This window comes from Sparus aurata, chromosome 12, assembly GCF_900880675.1.
Source record: "Sparus aurata chromosome 12, fSpaAur1.1, whole genome shotgun sequence".
Taxonomy (NCBI): domain Eukaryota; kingdom Metazoa; phylum Chordata; class Actinopteri; order Spariformes; family Sparidae; genus Sparus; species Sparus aurata.
The window spans coordinates 1,280,901-1,297,206 of NC_044198.1; the positions used below are offsets into that span (position 1 = coordinate 1,280,901).

The 16,306-nt window shown below is 39.4% G+C and overlaps 1 protein-coding gene across 1 annotated transcript in view; it reads right to left on the bottom strand.

Moving 5' to 3' along the window:
* Window positions 1–16,306, bottom strand: part of dcc (DCC netrin 1 receptor) — a 474,778-nt gene that overhangs the window by 218,497 nt on the left and 239,975 nt on the right. Inside the window, exons 8-9 of the mRNA XM_030434685.1 lie at window positions 14,064–14,223; window positions 5,003–5,157 (exon numbers count right to left, since the gene is read on the bottom strand). Coding sequence (XP_030290545.1) covers window positions 5,003–5,157; window positions 14,064–14,223 — 315 coding nt within the window. The remainder of the gene's footprint in view (window positions 1–5,002; window positions 5,158–14,063; window positions 14,224–16,306) is intronic.

Genomic DNA, 16,306 nt, shown 5'->3' on the forward strand with positions numbered 1-16,306 from the left:
ACACAGGCGAAAGTTCTCAATACAGCCACTCTTCATCTGTGCTGTGTGTGTATGTGTGTGTGTGTGTGTGTGTATGTGTGTGTTATTTCAAATATTTTTTTTATGTATTTATGGTTTGACTACAGCTGCAATGATGCCTTCACTCTCTCAGTGTATATACATGGAGGTTTTGGCAACAACAACATACTGAGCAGTAGGCAACAGCAGGATGTTTAGTCTGAACTGAAGTTCCATTCAGACAGGGTAGAATAATCTAAATGCAAACCAAAGCGAAGCTCATACCACCATTAAAACATGAACTACAGGACAGGTAGCATTTACCCATTTTTGTGTGTACAGAGTTCAGTTATACACAGAAGGTGGAGAGAAACAGGTGGATAACCTTGCAGGTAATTGCTGCCACCTTTACTAGGACATGGATACTCATTTAGAAACGTGTCCAAATTGGGGTCCGAATTGGTCACGTCATATGAAAGTGGGCTTTTTAGTCAAAATATATTGTAAATCTAAATAAATGTTGCGTAAAAATATGTAATAAGTGTTATCAAACGGTAACTCCACCAATTTCCCACACTAAAGTGTGTTTACAGTTCTTAGGGAGTACTACTACATTGTGTGGCTCCAAAGGAAGTGATGATCTAACACTGAAAGTAAGTAAGTAAGTAGGCACCATGTTTTGAAAAGCAGTCCACTCATATAGCATTGCTTTAACACTGTTGGATTTATTTTAGCGAGTTCAAAACAACTGATCAAAGCCAATACAGCAGCTTCTTTTTCAAAACCTGTAGCCTACAATACCCACAATTCTACTCAGCCACGTCTTATGGCGCAGTGCTGAAGATGAACTAAGGAGTCTCAAAGCCTGAGGAAAGAAGCAGCTCTGCAGTTTTGTGGTAGGTCACTAAATAAACGTTTTTTTTGTTGTTTTACTATTGTTACTATTTGTCCAAAAGAGGCCTATTGATTAGCTTTAAACTCTTAAATGTATCCAAAAATAATTGTTATTTTGACTCAAATCATAAAGTCCACAGCTATTGGATTATTGGAAAAGCAGTGCCCAATATCAAAATTGCCTCAAAGGGCTTTACAATTGTGTTCCTGAGACGTTGAACACTTCAAAGCAAGATAAGAGTCCCTGTTTCGTTGTTATCTCATGTCAAATATGCTGCTTTTGATCTGTGCTGTGTATGATGGGCTGTTTGGTTCAGATCACACCTCGTTCACTTGTGGACTGGAGTGTGAACAGAATTGTGTGGGTTCCATTAGTGTGTGAGGCTCAAAGGCTAAAATGAAGTAGGTAAAGTAGTAAAAGTAAATGGGGATACAGTGTGTGTTGCTATTTTTAGCTTTTCTGTGTAAACCAATTCACCTAAACCAGTGGCTGCTGTCTCTCTCTTGTCTCTCGCTCTCTTTCTCTCTCACACAAACGCACACACACCAAACACACACACACGCAGACACATAATGGTCCTGTACTCATGCAGAATCTGTGACCGAATGTAACAGATTATGTATTATCACATGTGTAAATCAGTATTAAAGGTATTCATACAATTTCCCACATGTTTGCCCTCAATTCATCCTAATCATCAGGACAGGATGGAAAGAGGATAAAAACAAATACATGACAGAAGAATAAACTCAAGATTATGAGAGAGATGAGAAACTGCAGTGAAGAAGAGAAAGATGAACAGATGAGAGAGAGATGAGGTAGGCAGCACCTGGTTATTAGTTTGATGGGTTTTATGATTTTACGATTTAAATTAAAGATGTGGTCAATATTTTCTAAACTACTACAGCCTACAATAACTAAAGATTTTCCACTCTCTATATTACTGCACTGAAAACCAATATGTTAAACAGGTATTGATCTCTTCAGCAGCTTGTATTAATGTGGATCATATTCAGTAAAAGTGTTCTTATTTTAACAAGAAATTACTTCAGCTCCTCCAGATGTTTTTTCCAGGATTGAATCTCCTCCACATTGTTAAATATCTACAGATCTTCTGTTATGCTTTGTTATTATCAGGCCCTTGGGAACCACTGACATCATGTCCTCAGACTATATGTGAAGCCATACATACATATAGTCACATACTGTATGTAAAGTTGCTGATAATCAGCTCCTACTTAAGTGCTCTGCTTAAGTCAGTGGTGAGACAGAACTCTGTTTCCAGTTCAGCATTGATACAATGAACATTATTTCCTGGTTAGAAGTCTATCAAAATACAGCAAAGTCGAGAAAATAATAACAGGCTGCTGTGCCTGCTCACCCTCTACTCACAGTGTCATAAAGGCTGGTTTTAATTCTTATATCTTAAACCAGATTAAACTACTGACATAATGTCAGTCAGTGCTGATCATCACAATGTGGTGAACTGTGATACATCATTTACTGATGTTCTGTGTGTAGTTTACCACACTGGAAAAAATAAGAAGATGTTGAGGTGAAGCTCACTGTCTGATTGGGTTGTGACGCGGGCAGTCTCTGAGGCAGTGCCTGGTCCATAGCGGTTTATTGCCAAAACTCGAACTGTGTACTCTGTGAACTTATTAAGTCCGTCCATTTGTAGCTGCCTGCATTCACCTCCACCTCTGAACAAAAACACAAAGGGAAAGATTACACATTATACCATCAGAGTACGAAAAAGCTATTGAGTCTAAACATGACATCACTAGAAAAAGTAAGTTTAGCTCATCCAGCAACATGTCAAAATCACTCTCTGAAAAGGTTACCAAATTGCATTTAAACTCCATGAGAGGACTATAGTTCTGACAATAGCAGTATGGGCAGTAATGGTACTGACCTGCTCCTTGCCAGACGGGCTCTCAGTCCACAGCAGCTTGTAGCCTAAAATGGGACCATTTGGTTGGCTGGAGGCTCCCAGCTCACCTGGACTGAGGTGGGTGACAGAGCCTCAGCCTGGAGAGACCTCTACTCTGCTGGGAACCTGGACTGTAGAGACATAGAGATACAACACATCACTCGCAAATGCCGATATGAATAATATTACAAGTTAGGGCTGCTCGATTATGGCAAAAAAACATAATCACGATTATTTTGATTGATATTGTAATCACGATTATTAAAGACGATTATTCGTTGATTTGAGAATAAGCACTTATTGAACTTCGAACTCTGGTATTTCTTTTAACACGATAAGTTTGACCTGAAAAACAAGAAGAATGCAAATAAATAAGAGAAAAATATATCGATAAAATCAATTAAATAATGTGTAAAAATAAAAAATAAACACTATCCCGTTGCGGCTCGACCATAGGTCCGTTGTGGTGGCAAAATATAATGCTGTTGACACTTCTCTCTCTCTCGTCATAAAGGGCAGGCAGCGCAATTCTGCTGATATGGTGATGTGATGGTAACACATAGGCTACCGCTTGTCCAATGTGTTAATCAGTTTATCGAACCCCAGGTCGCTAACGGTGTTGATATGGCACATGTCTTTGGCAGTCATGTATGAGACGGCATCCGTTATTTCTTTATGCCTGTGGGAGCTGGGTGGATATGTGGAGGCATTGTAAAGTGTGTCCTTAACTGAGGACTGTGTGGCGGTGGCAGGAGTCGAGGAGCTTTTCATTTTTTAGTTTTTTTGTTCCATCACTACGTTGTCCTATATTACTCTGTGTGTGGACTTTAAATCGCTAAACAAATTGGATGTGTTCCCTTGAGGTGCAGACACAGTCGCGTGACATATCTTGCTCAATACACACCGGCATGGCAGAAAGCGAAAATGTTCAGGCGGGGGGCGGGGCAGAACGGAGCGGAGCGCACAGGTGGAGATGGAAGGGTTTGCTGCATTTACCACAGAAGACACGGCGTGCAGCAGAATGATCGTTTTATTACAATTATCTTCTTTTCATGGTCGAGGGAAGCCAAAATCGAATTGAAATTCAATTAATCTCCCAGCCCAATAACAAGTACTATTGCAGTCTCATGAATCCAGCATTAGAGATTTTCAAATTGTTATACAAGGGTTATACAGTAATTAGGGATGTCCCGATCAGATTTTTTGCCCCTATTCCGGATCCGAGTCATTTGATTTTGAGTCCCGTTCCAATACTTCTATAGTACATTAAAAACATAAAGAAGAGCTAAGAAACAGATCCTGGCTCCACTCTGTCTCCACTTACATTTATTTTGTCCCATTGTTTGCTTCAGCTAAGAAAGAAATAGTTCACCCCACGCGTCCAACATTTTTAGAACACAGTGTTTCACCTAGATTTTCTTGTGCTCTGAGTTGGTAAACTAGCAACACTTGGGGGGTTTTGGCTTGACATTGCTGCAAAACCTTGAGCATTAGAGAACTTGCTTATCATTATTTTCTTTATCATTATAGATTTTTTATGGAAATAGAATTTGTTCAAGAAGTCAGTGGGTCACATGATCATATCATAATACCAATTTCTGCATATTAATATTCATATAACGGAAGGACTAAAATAAATACAATAACAATATGAAACCAGAGGAGGTAATTAGTTACCAGGAAAAGTAAGTATTACGTTACTTTTAATTATTCCCCCTTTTGAGCTCGGCATTCATTTAGCATTCACAGCATCCATGTATTTAGAAAATGTATTTCTGCATGGCAGACCGGCACCTGTTCTCCCCAGTATTTTACCAGTGAATGCTCTGAAGGAGTCTGAGTCAGCTGTTGATAACAGGAGCATGTTCTCAACAACATATCTTCCTATCATTGCATTCAGTTCAGTCTGTGTCAAGTTTTAGTGAAGCTGGAGCAGAAAAATCCAGCTGTAGCTGCTTGGACAGCTCTGTGTCCTTCTTTGCCCTTTGCCTCTTTGTCTTTTAAAGTTTTTCTTCCAAGCTTCGGATGGCTTTCTGGGAAAATTTTTCATCAGTAATCAACATATTATTTCCACCTATTATTATATTATATATACCATGTAACATATGAAGAAATACAAAGAAATTTACACGAGGCACAAAAACGTATGTGAGTGAGTGTGTGTGTTCATGTCTTACGGTCAGGTTTGGTGGTAATCCTCAAGGGGGCAGAGCTCTCTCCTGGGCCCACGTCATTGTAAGCAGTGACTCTGAAGCTGTAGCTCTCCTCTGGTTTCAGGTTTGAGACTGTCAGCTCTAGAGACTCTGGCTCCGACACGTTCACTGACCGCTCCCTGACACAGGCAAACATATTGTTGTACACTGAGCCATTTTCAATGCAAAGAAAAAGTACACATAACAACCTCAATTTTGTAGTTTAAATAAAACTTTAAAAAGTATTTACTGATACTGTATTTTGTATATTTTCAGCTACTCTGTAAACACCACCTTATTTAAAAAAGAACCAAGTTTTATTTTGTAACAGTGCAGATAACCACAGTTTTAATCAGATGTAATCTGTGTAATCCGGAAGTGACTGGAGTAAATCCTCAGATTACAGCACCTCTGTAGCCTCTCAGTCCAACAAAGCACTGAGGAAACAGTTGTCAGTTCCCAATGCAAATGTTTATTCTGCTCAAATCCCTGTAAAAACAGTACAAATGTCTGGTTTTAAACAAAATGCTGGAGATGCTTCAACGTGAGCCTGAAGCTGGGAAAAGTGCCAATGCTGTGGAAAACCTCCTGCGTGGTACCAGTACCAAAGACCCCTCACCCATAGGACTTCAGACTAGTTGCTCTCACTTCACACCTGATGAAGACCCTGGAGCAGGCAGCAGGTCCTTGTACATCTCTGCCCTCTGGTGGGTCCTTTTATGGACCATCCTGGACAGATCCCTGTCTCACTTGGCCTGGAAACACTATGAGGATCATGTTCTTTGATTTCTCCAGTGCTTCAACACCATACAGCCTGCAAGCTGGACTGGATCAAAAAAGCAGCGGCCCCTGGGCACAAATTATTGGATGGCCCCCCGAATACAAACAGGCACACACACCAGTGTATCCCCTATAAGCATTCTGAGGTGGTGTGCTGCCGCTGGACTGTAGAGTAAGCAGATTGTAGATAAGTGGAGACAGTGTTTCCCCAGGTGTTTCCCTAGGGAGACAGGGAGAGAGAGGGGGCCTGTGCCCATAAAGCCCATTGGGTGCAAGTGTGTGAAAGAGAGGTATCACAGGTCCAAGTGTGTGAAGGAGAGGTATCACAGGTCCAAGTGTGTGAAGGAGAGGTATCACAGGTCCTTCCTTCCCGCTGCTGTCAGACTCTACAACCAGCAGTGCTCCCAGTAGACCTCACTGTGCACTGTTCTATAAAAACTCTACACATAAGCCATTTCTCATTATGGTTTGCACCATTAGGCAATTTTTAATACCATATTTATTATTTGTACATAACAAAACACTGCCACACTGTGTATAAATACACTGTTCATTGGTATATACTATGTGTATACGAGTCTAATTCTATTTCTTATGTTTTTATTATATTATTTATTTTTTGCTATTATTATTGTTTATTGCAATATAACTGTCCTTTGGCTGCTGTTGTAACAGAGTTAAAAATGCACTTTATCAATCCTGATTTCCAACCTGTATTTGTCAATTTTATTTATCATTTAATGAATTAATTTCATTTACCGTTATTTTTAATAACATTTTCCTGCAGAAATCACTTTGCCATACGTCACCTTTTCTGTGCCTCCTAAGCTTCCGTAACTCTGACTGACCCTCACATTGCCGCCTTGCATTGTTGAGGGTAAGTCGTGTGGAAAATGCTGCTGCGCTATTTCATTGTTTTCTTCAGAAATTGAATAATTTATGTCGTAACGTTAATGCATAATGGTTACCGCTAACACTGCTACTTTATCCAGCTGTTGTGTGCTGTTTTGACCATTAACATAAGTTTTGTAGATGTTTTCATCTAACTTTCTTGGCGCCATGGTAACGCAGCAGACCGCCCCGTGTCTAGTAAATGAAGTACCGTTTCAGACAACGTAGCATCCATTAATTAATGTAAACTCTGGTATGTTGTCTGTTTAGGAACAGAGGTGCAGAGAAGGAACAAAAAACAATTTATGTGTATTACTGTCTTCTGCAGGTATGTGCTCTTCCTTGCTTCATGTGTTAAAGCTAGGGTCTACAATCCTGGAGAGCTAGCAAGAGAGCTAGCAAGATCTGAAAGTGGCATCTAGTGTTGTGTCGGTCGCGAACGTGTCGTTCAAAAGAACGAATCTTTTCAGTGAACGAAGTGAACAAAATCACTTCCTGAACTGATTCGTTCCTTTCTCAGTTCAGTTGAGCTCAGCAGCGAGCATGCCGGCTGGGAGTGGAACTGCCGCGACTCACACAGAGAACTGTGAGGATACGATTCACGTTTGCGCTGATTCGTTCATGATTCGTGAACCTACTGCATACAGAGAACTGTCGCTGATGAGGTGATTCTCGTTCGCGTACTGTGCTGAAAGTGGCGCTGTGTCACTCACTCACTCACTCAGGGCAGAGGAGTTGATTCACGTCCAGTAACCTACTGCTACAATTAGCGTTGTGTTGCTAACATCTGTGTAGCTTCACGTTAAGTGATTTTACTGCACAGCAAAAGTCACTAACGTTCGCGAACGTGATTCTCAGCAGGTAACGTAATTCACGTCCTCAGCAGGTCGTTCGCGAACGACGTACTGGCGTCCCTCCCTCGTTCGCGAATGACCTGCCGAGGAGGTGATTCATGTTTCATGTTACATGAATCACCTCCTCAGCAGGTCATTCGCGAACGAGGGAGGGACGCCAGTACGTGAATCTCGTTCACGTACTGTGCTGAAAGTGGCGCTGTGTCACTCACTCAGGGCAGAGGAGTTGAATCACGTTAAGTAACCGTGCTGCTAAAACTAGCACGGTGTTGCTAACATCCGTGTAGCCTCATGTTGAGTGATTTTACTGTGCACAGAGGACACTTTCACTGTGTAATAATTTTAGTGCATGTATACCACTCAAAGCAGCGCTGCGTCTCCAGCAAATGATTGTGTACTATAGTCTGTGAACGCACCGTCTCTCAGTAAGTGAACGGGAACCTCAAGGCTGATTGATGAACTGAATGACGGATCGTTTGGCTGCTTATCAGTTCAGGGAGTTGGAGAGCACTGAAAGATTCGGTGAACAAATCTTTTGAACGAATCATTTTAATGAACGGATTCTAGAGATTCAGTTCAGTAAAAGGAACTGCCGTTCCCATCACTAGTGGCATCTCCTCTAAGTTCCACCCCCCCTCCCCTAACCATCCTGTCAGTGCTCCGTCCAAAGCCACTCCCCCACAAACTTGAACGCGCATCTGTTAGTGGGACTCAGCAGGGAGGAGGAGATGCCGGAGCAAGACGCAGCAATTCAACTGAATTTAGCACGGAGCAGACAGGAAGTCAAGCGCCCAAATAACAAACTACATCCTGTTACTTTTCCAAAATAAAACACTCCGTGTTGACAACAGCACACATCGTGAGGCCAGCTGTCTACCGTACTGCACCGTGGTGGACAAACCGCAACCAGTAGGGATTGCCGGACGGCGGAGCAAAACCGTATCGGAGCCGCAACGCAGCTCATTCTCAGCCATTCTCATGGCTAAAAACAACACACAAAGAAGCTAACGTTAGCATTGGGCTAATATGAGCTACAAACGTAGCCAAGTTGGCAAACCTCACATATTTCATGAAAATAACAAATCCTCCTGAAACAAAACAAATAATTACCTTTCCAACAGAAAGAGAGCGACCTCTGTATCACTTTTCAAGCCCTTCACATGCCCCAGTTGTCTCCTCCGCTCAAACGCAGCACCGATGTTGACCCTGTCCGACTTCTCTCTTTATCCAGAGCCTTTTTCGTTGCAGCCTTTTCTGCCTGAGGCTTTCTTTTCCTTGCCTTTCCTTGCCCTTGTGAGCTGTTACAAGTAACGCTGGCTGCATTTTCTCTGCCATTGTAACCAAATGAACATCTTCTCCTGCAACTCCGTATTTCTGCAGAGGAGTGTCTGAATATTTCTGGCAACAGTGAAACCTAATGTGTGCACGCGCGGAGCAGGGAGGGACAGAACCAGACATGAAGGCATCTAACCAATCCGTGCATCTGACCAATCCGTGCTGTCCGGCCGGACTGCACGGATTGGTCAGCTTTTTCTCAGTCCTACAGCTGCCACAGAGGTCTGATTATTTTCGTTCCTTTTTCTGAATACATAATGTATTGACTACTCTCAGGGTAGCAGGATCATTTCACCCAGTATAACAAAATGTGTGTCTGAACAACATTACAGACCCTAGCTTTAAGTTTCGTTTTCTCTGTACAGCCGCTCTCGTCCACGCACTGTTCTAAATTACCAACAGAGGTCGCTGTCCTCCCTTTTTATACATGTTTTCACTGTTTTGAGGAGATATGTTGTTTAAGTTGAAGTGTTTTCCAGCCAATTTAAATAGCTCTTGGCCAGTAATGTGTATGTTAAGCCGAATACATACTGTAATATTAAAATAATGTGTTTATAGGTATTTTGAGGCCACACATTGCCGCCTTGCATTGTTGAGGGAACAGAGGTGCAGAGAAGGAACAAAAGGCAATTAATGTGTATTACTGTCTTCTGCAGAATAAATGTGGGAAACAAGTCCTTGGGTCGTCTTCTGTCAGGCTCTATCCACACCTGTTACACTGTGACATAGAAATCTCCTCGTTTGTGAAATAATAAAGTAATTCTGATACGGGGATGGATAACTCACTCACGCTTCTTGTGTTAATTTTATTCAGTGAGAAGTGCAAAAAAACATCAAACCCAATGAAGTTTGGTTTCAATCAAACTGGATCCTTATTTAAGACGGAAGGGAGGATTAAAACTGTGCAAATAATTTTAAAAAAGTTTGAAATAACTGTGTACTTCTGCTAGAGAGTAAAAGAGTAAAATATAAAATGAGCAACAAGCAATGATGAATCAACCCCAATTATTGCAGGCATTAGGTGCAACACACACATATTTAAAAAAATAAATAAATGTCTGTGTGTTTAGTATAAGGCTGGAATCAGAATGTGCTCAGCCAAACTTATGAAACATACTAAAAGTGCCCTTTTCCCCCTGTTTTTGTATGGAGTGAACAAGGTACAGTATTATGGCTCTTGCACCTTCAAGTCTACAATCTTTTTAGATAACAGTGTGGCTCTAAACATTGCCAGTATGGTCTTGTCGGTTGGTCTTTCTGTCTTTCACATCAGTAAAAACAGAAATAGCAAAGATGGTTTGTAATAACATTTTGTATAGAAAAAGATTATCCCCAGTGGATGAATCTTAATTTTATTTCAAATTAGTGAAATGTTTGAACAAATATAGATGCTGTTGCTACACATATTTATGACCCCTCAGGATGTACATGTTTGTGCACACACGCCTAATTTATGAGCTTTAACATTGCACACTTTTTTGACCACATATGACAAACAACACAATCCATTAGGATATTCCTGGTTAGGCCTAATTCCAAATGTATCCTTCAATTAGGCTCATGTAGGATAGGCCAATATTATTAATATAATCGTATCATATAATCCTGCAAGGATTGTGCAATAGTTTATGGCATTCTTATCATCACTGGTTGTGTAATATGTGGAAGATTTGTAGTATGTTCAATTCAAGTAGTAGTCCAATATTTGTTGGTTGTGTTAGTATGTGTGGTATGTGCCACACACATGTTGTTTCCATGTTGTTACATATGTTAACATGTTCTTTGCTATTATCTTCACTGTGGAGGCAAGTATATGTGCACAGCATTTGAGTCCAAGACAAATTTTGTGTACTGTACCATATGTCCCTTCAGAGGTCAACATCTAAGCAAACAAAGTTTGAATGTGGATTTAGAGAATTACGTGATCTACATTTGACAAAATCCAATTGAATCCAAAACCAAGCGTTTAAGTAGCTCTGAGGTCAACACCACGGTTCTTAAATAACCTGAGTGCAGTGGTCACCTAACATATTGCTTTGTGACCCCTCAAAAAATAATGACTCCCAGATATAACAGCTCATCTTTGGTTTTATTTGCCCGCGGTTTGTGAGCAGTTGAGCTAAAGAGTGTTTTGTCATTGTCTTATATTTTTAATGTAAAATCTTTTTCAGAAATATAAACAAGGTGCAGCATGATTGTTTGTTACCTTCAGAGATCCTGGAAGGCATTTCATTTTTCATAACTTAGGACATGGTCAGGCAAGCTGTTATCCCTTCTTTCACAATTTAGTTTGATAGGCTTAGCACATTCTTATTCCAGCTATGTATTAACACACCAACAAGACATTGATATTTATCTTCTAAACAGAAAAAGCAATACTACACAAAGTCACTTCTGGATCAAGGACATGATGTTTTTTGACAACTTGAAGAAATTCAATACTCTGATCCAATCAAAAAATATGTTTCATTCTTTGTTACTGAGTACATTCTTATATCCCTGCTTCCTTTTGCAGTTTATGCATTATTTTGTAGTTGCATGTATACACAGGCAAAAATCATGGCAGGGACAGGGGATTTCAGACCCCCCCTTTCTGGGAAAAAACCCCCCCTCAATAACCTATATGAGTGAAAACACATTTTTAATAGTAATAGAACTGTATGACATGCCTAACTAAGATGTATTGTGACTCAATGTGTAGTAACAATGGATGAAAAATCATCTTTGTGTCCACCCAATTCTTTTTGTTTATTTACTTCTCTCTAATTTATATTACATATGTTTCCTGGAAGTTATTATAACGGACAAAAAAAATCCTCACTCTCCTTTCTTGCCATCTCCCACCTTTTTTTCTATAAATCTTTTATTGTTTTCCCTTTTTATTCTTCCTCCCTCCTCCCTCCTTTTGTACAAGTTATTTTCCCTGAAAAAAAAGTCTGTTTTTCTCAAAGTCATTCAAACTGACAAAACATTTGCCACTGTTCCTTCTGTCAGTCATTAAGACTGACAGGATCTCTCTGTCGTGTCATTTCATGATGAAACTTCAGGGCCTCTTTTGTCCAGTGTACCGTTCATAGCCCTAAAGCACTGCAGACCAGTTAGCCCCTAAGGTAACAAAGCTTAAAAGCCTGGATGCGAAAGCCTTCAGCTGGAGCCCTGGCTGTCAGAGGTTACCATTTAACATCAGCGGGGGACTTGCCAGTATGTCACCCAGAGCTTTTTCCAGCAAATGTTCAGAGCAGTTGTGTGCAGCAGAGCTGTGATCAAAGGAGAGAAGTGCTGTCTTCGACATACTGTTGGTTTGCAACTCCACTCCACCGCTCCTTTATCCCTTTGTACTGTAAGTTAGCAAGACGGAGCTTCCTGTTATGCAGTATTATGGCTCATGCACCTTCAAGTCTACAATCTTTTTAGATAACAGTGTGGCTCTAAACATTGCCAGTTTGGTCTTGTTGGTTGGTCTTTCTGTCTTTCACATCGGTAAAAACAGAAATAGCTCAGCAACCTTTGATGGTTTGTAATAACATTTTGTATAGAAAAAGATTGTCCCCAGTGGATGAATCTTAATTTTATTTCAAATTAGTGAAATGTTTGAACAAATATAGATGCTGTTGCTACACATATTTATGACCCCTCAGGATGTACATGTTTGTGCACACACGCCTAATTTATGTGCTTTAACATTGCTGACTTTTTTGACCACATATGACAAACAACACAATCCATTTGGATATTCCTGGTTAGGCCTAATTCCAAACGTATCCTTCAATTAGGCTCATGTAGGATAGGCCAATATTATTAATATAATATAATCATATCATATAATCCTGCAAGGATTGTGCAATAGTTTATGGCATTCTTATCATCACTGATTGTGTAATATGTGGAAGATCTGAAGTATGTTCAATACCAGTAGTAGTCCAATATTTGTTGGTTGTGTTAGTATGTGTGGTATGTGCCACACACATGTTGTTTCCATGTTGTTACATATGTTAACATGTTCTTTGCTATTATCTTCACTGTGGAGGCAAGTATATGTGCACAGCATTTGAGTCCAAGACAAATTTTGTGTACTGTATCATATGTCCCTTCAGAGGTCAACATCTAAGCAAACAAAGTTTGAATGTGGATTTAGAGAATTACCTGGTCTACATTGACAAAATCCAATTGAATCTAAAACCAAGCGCTTAAATAGCTATGAGGACAACACCACGGTTCTTAAATAACCTGAGTGCAGTGGTCACCTAACATATTGCTTTGTGACCCCTCAAAAAATAATGACTCCCAGATATAACAGCTCATCTTTGGTTTTATTTGCCTGCGGTTTGTGAGCAGTTGAGCTAAAGAGTGTTTTGTCACGTAGGCTATTATGGTTTCTAGAGAAGGTGCGCGCGATTTGCTTACCCAGTTGTCAAGGAATTATATTATTATCATTAGTATTTCGTGCGCACATTATACCTACTTCGTGGCCAATACTAATTCGTGGCCACAAATTTGTATTTTATGGCCACAATTTAGTATTTTGTGGCCACACAGTAGTATTTCATGCGCACACTATAGCTATATTGTGGCCACAATTTAATTTTTTTTTCACCATGTCATGTCTGGGGCTCTGTAAGTTTAAAATATTTTTAAGAAATTAAAAAGTAAAATGACCTAGTAATTGACTTGAAAAAAATGTTTCAACAAACCCTTGACAGTACACACACACTCTGCAAATCATTTCAGGCTACTTCAACTACTCCATTGCCACATTGCTTTCCATTACTTGTGTTTTATTTAAAATATGAGAAAGAAGTGTCTCAGGGAAGTGTTAACTCCCTAGAATGCATGCTGGGAAGTCTGTTAATTAGCTGATCATGTTTCTTAAGAAACATATTTCTATAAGTTGATTGAACTCTGTACAGTACATTCATTCAACTCATCTTTTCAAGTCAAGAGACTTCAAGTTAAAACTTGTGTTTGTATGTTCTAAAGTGATCTGAAAATGTAAAAAAATGTAATTGTTAAGTTCAATCAACTCAGTATATAAAGCTTGTATATTTATGTTAAGATAGAAAAGATTGAAAAGTTGATTTCACTAAATTCCATAGTGACCTTTTACAGTGTGGACTTATGGGTTGTCCTGATCTCCAGTTTCGGAACATCTGCCTTAAGGAGACAGAAAAAAAAAAGTCCAGTCTTACCTCTCGACTCCATCCTGGGAGTAATAAATGCCATAGGTCTGCACAGCTCCTCCCATCTCCTCCGGAGGGCGCCAGCTGAGTCTGACAAACCGGCTTGAGACAAGGACAGGGACCAGGTCGCGGGGGGCAGAGGGGAGGGCAACGCCTGGACTGGGGGACACTGGTGGGGGATCAGAGGAGGAGTAAGTCAAGGGGGTGCCAGAAGGAGCAGGAGGAGGACGAGCAGTAGGAGGTGTGTGGACGGGCCTATACTGAGTGGGTGTGGCCTCTGTTAACAGTTCATCCGGGAGAGAGGGAAGGAGGGAAGAAGGAAGGAAAAGCAGGGACGAGGACGGGGGAGGTGGAGGTGGAGGTAGAGGGAGGTTTAGGAGGTGAAAAAAGGAGGCAGAGCAAAGAAAAAAGGAGCAAAAGACAGATGAGATGAAGAGATAAGGAACAGAAAAGACATGGAAGAGACAAGAAGGAAGAAAAGGAAGAAGAGTGGTAAAGAAGATCACAGGCAGGAAGAAAAAGCGGCAGAACATCTGAAGAGTTTAGTCTTCAATCATTACATATCAATAAGGTAAAAGTAAATACTTTAGCCTGCTGCACATCACATCACAGCTCAGAATGATGTGATCTGATGACTAACAGCTCAAACTGGCTGGATTCGCTCAGACATTTCAATTAGAGGGAATTTAAATAAATGTTGTTCCTGTAGATGTCAATACATGGGGTTTCATGGCGGCGTTATAGACTTCAATAACAGTTGGTTAGAATGTGAGCAGTTCTTAAAAGGTTATCAGACATAAATGAGATGCAGATGGGCGACAGATCCTGTGTATGGATGATGACATTCAAGCCTTTCATTTACACATGGTGTTAACTCTTCTTGTTATATTGAGCAGACATTTTAGTCAGATTCTAGAATGCGCAATAGTTCTGCAGAGCTGGATGACTGTTACCAACTACAGACAGCAGCAGCAAGACAGGAAGAAATTGAGTTGAGTTGAGATGTAAGTCATATAAAGACAACTTGTAAGACTAGTTACTTCAACAAACTTTTACCCATCTAACTCTACCACATAATCAAAGCGTTGCTATCATGATGACTTAATGAATATATATACATATACATACATATAACATATATATATATATATATATATATAATATATATAGATATATATGCTATATATATATATATATATACATATATATACATACATAATACTATACATATATGTATATATCATATCATATATAGACATACAACTCTGACACACAGCTCTCAGTTATCAGTAAATCAGTTCAACTCATGGTTCCCAACAGCGATGTCATGTACCTGTGCAATATACAAGTAAATAATAATATGTATATGTATATATATATATATATATATATATATATATATATATATATATATTATAAATATATATATATATTAAACATTATTATATATATATGCATCATAATATATACATACTACATACATATAGCATATATGTATGTATGTATATATATTATGTATATATATATATATATATATATATATATATATACATATATATATAGATATACATATATATATACACATATATATACACATAATACCATATATACATATACACACACATTCACACATATATATTTACACACTGACATTGACATTTAAACATTTTAGTAAAAATTAAAACCCCATTCAAAATACTTTTGACTACTTTGGTAACACATCAGCAAGGATAGAAAAATAGCGACATCTGTGGGTTTGGCTCATGTCCTTCTCCATTGTCGCCGGTGGATAAGAAATGCATTGTGGGATCTCTGTTTACCACAAGTTTACACATTACCCATAATGTCCTTGATAAAAGTGTGCAGAGCAAAAAACTATTTGATGTAGATGGACTGTGCACTGACACATATGGAGAGAGTGTATGATGTGTGTGATCAACAGTGCAACAGCAGGTTTGACTTTGCTACTTCTATACAAAACCAAATCCATACAAAATCAATTCACAGCATTGCAGTCCACACCAAGGGGGAAAAAACAACAACAAAATAAATGTATATGCACATAAAAAAGAGAGAAAAAAAGGAAGCCCAATCAAGGATATGGGTAGTTTTGCCATACTATTGATAAGCTCCATAACTGCATCTGTGAGGGGGTAGTAATTAGCTGGTATAATTTGGTCAATAATAGGGGTAATATTTACCCCTAGGTAAGTGAAGCCGAGTTTTAAAACCACTAATTTTCTTCCAAAAAT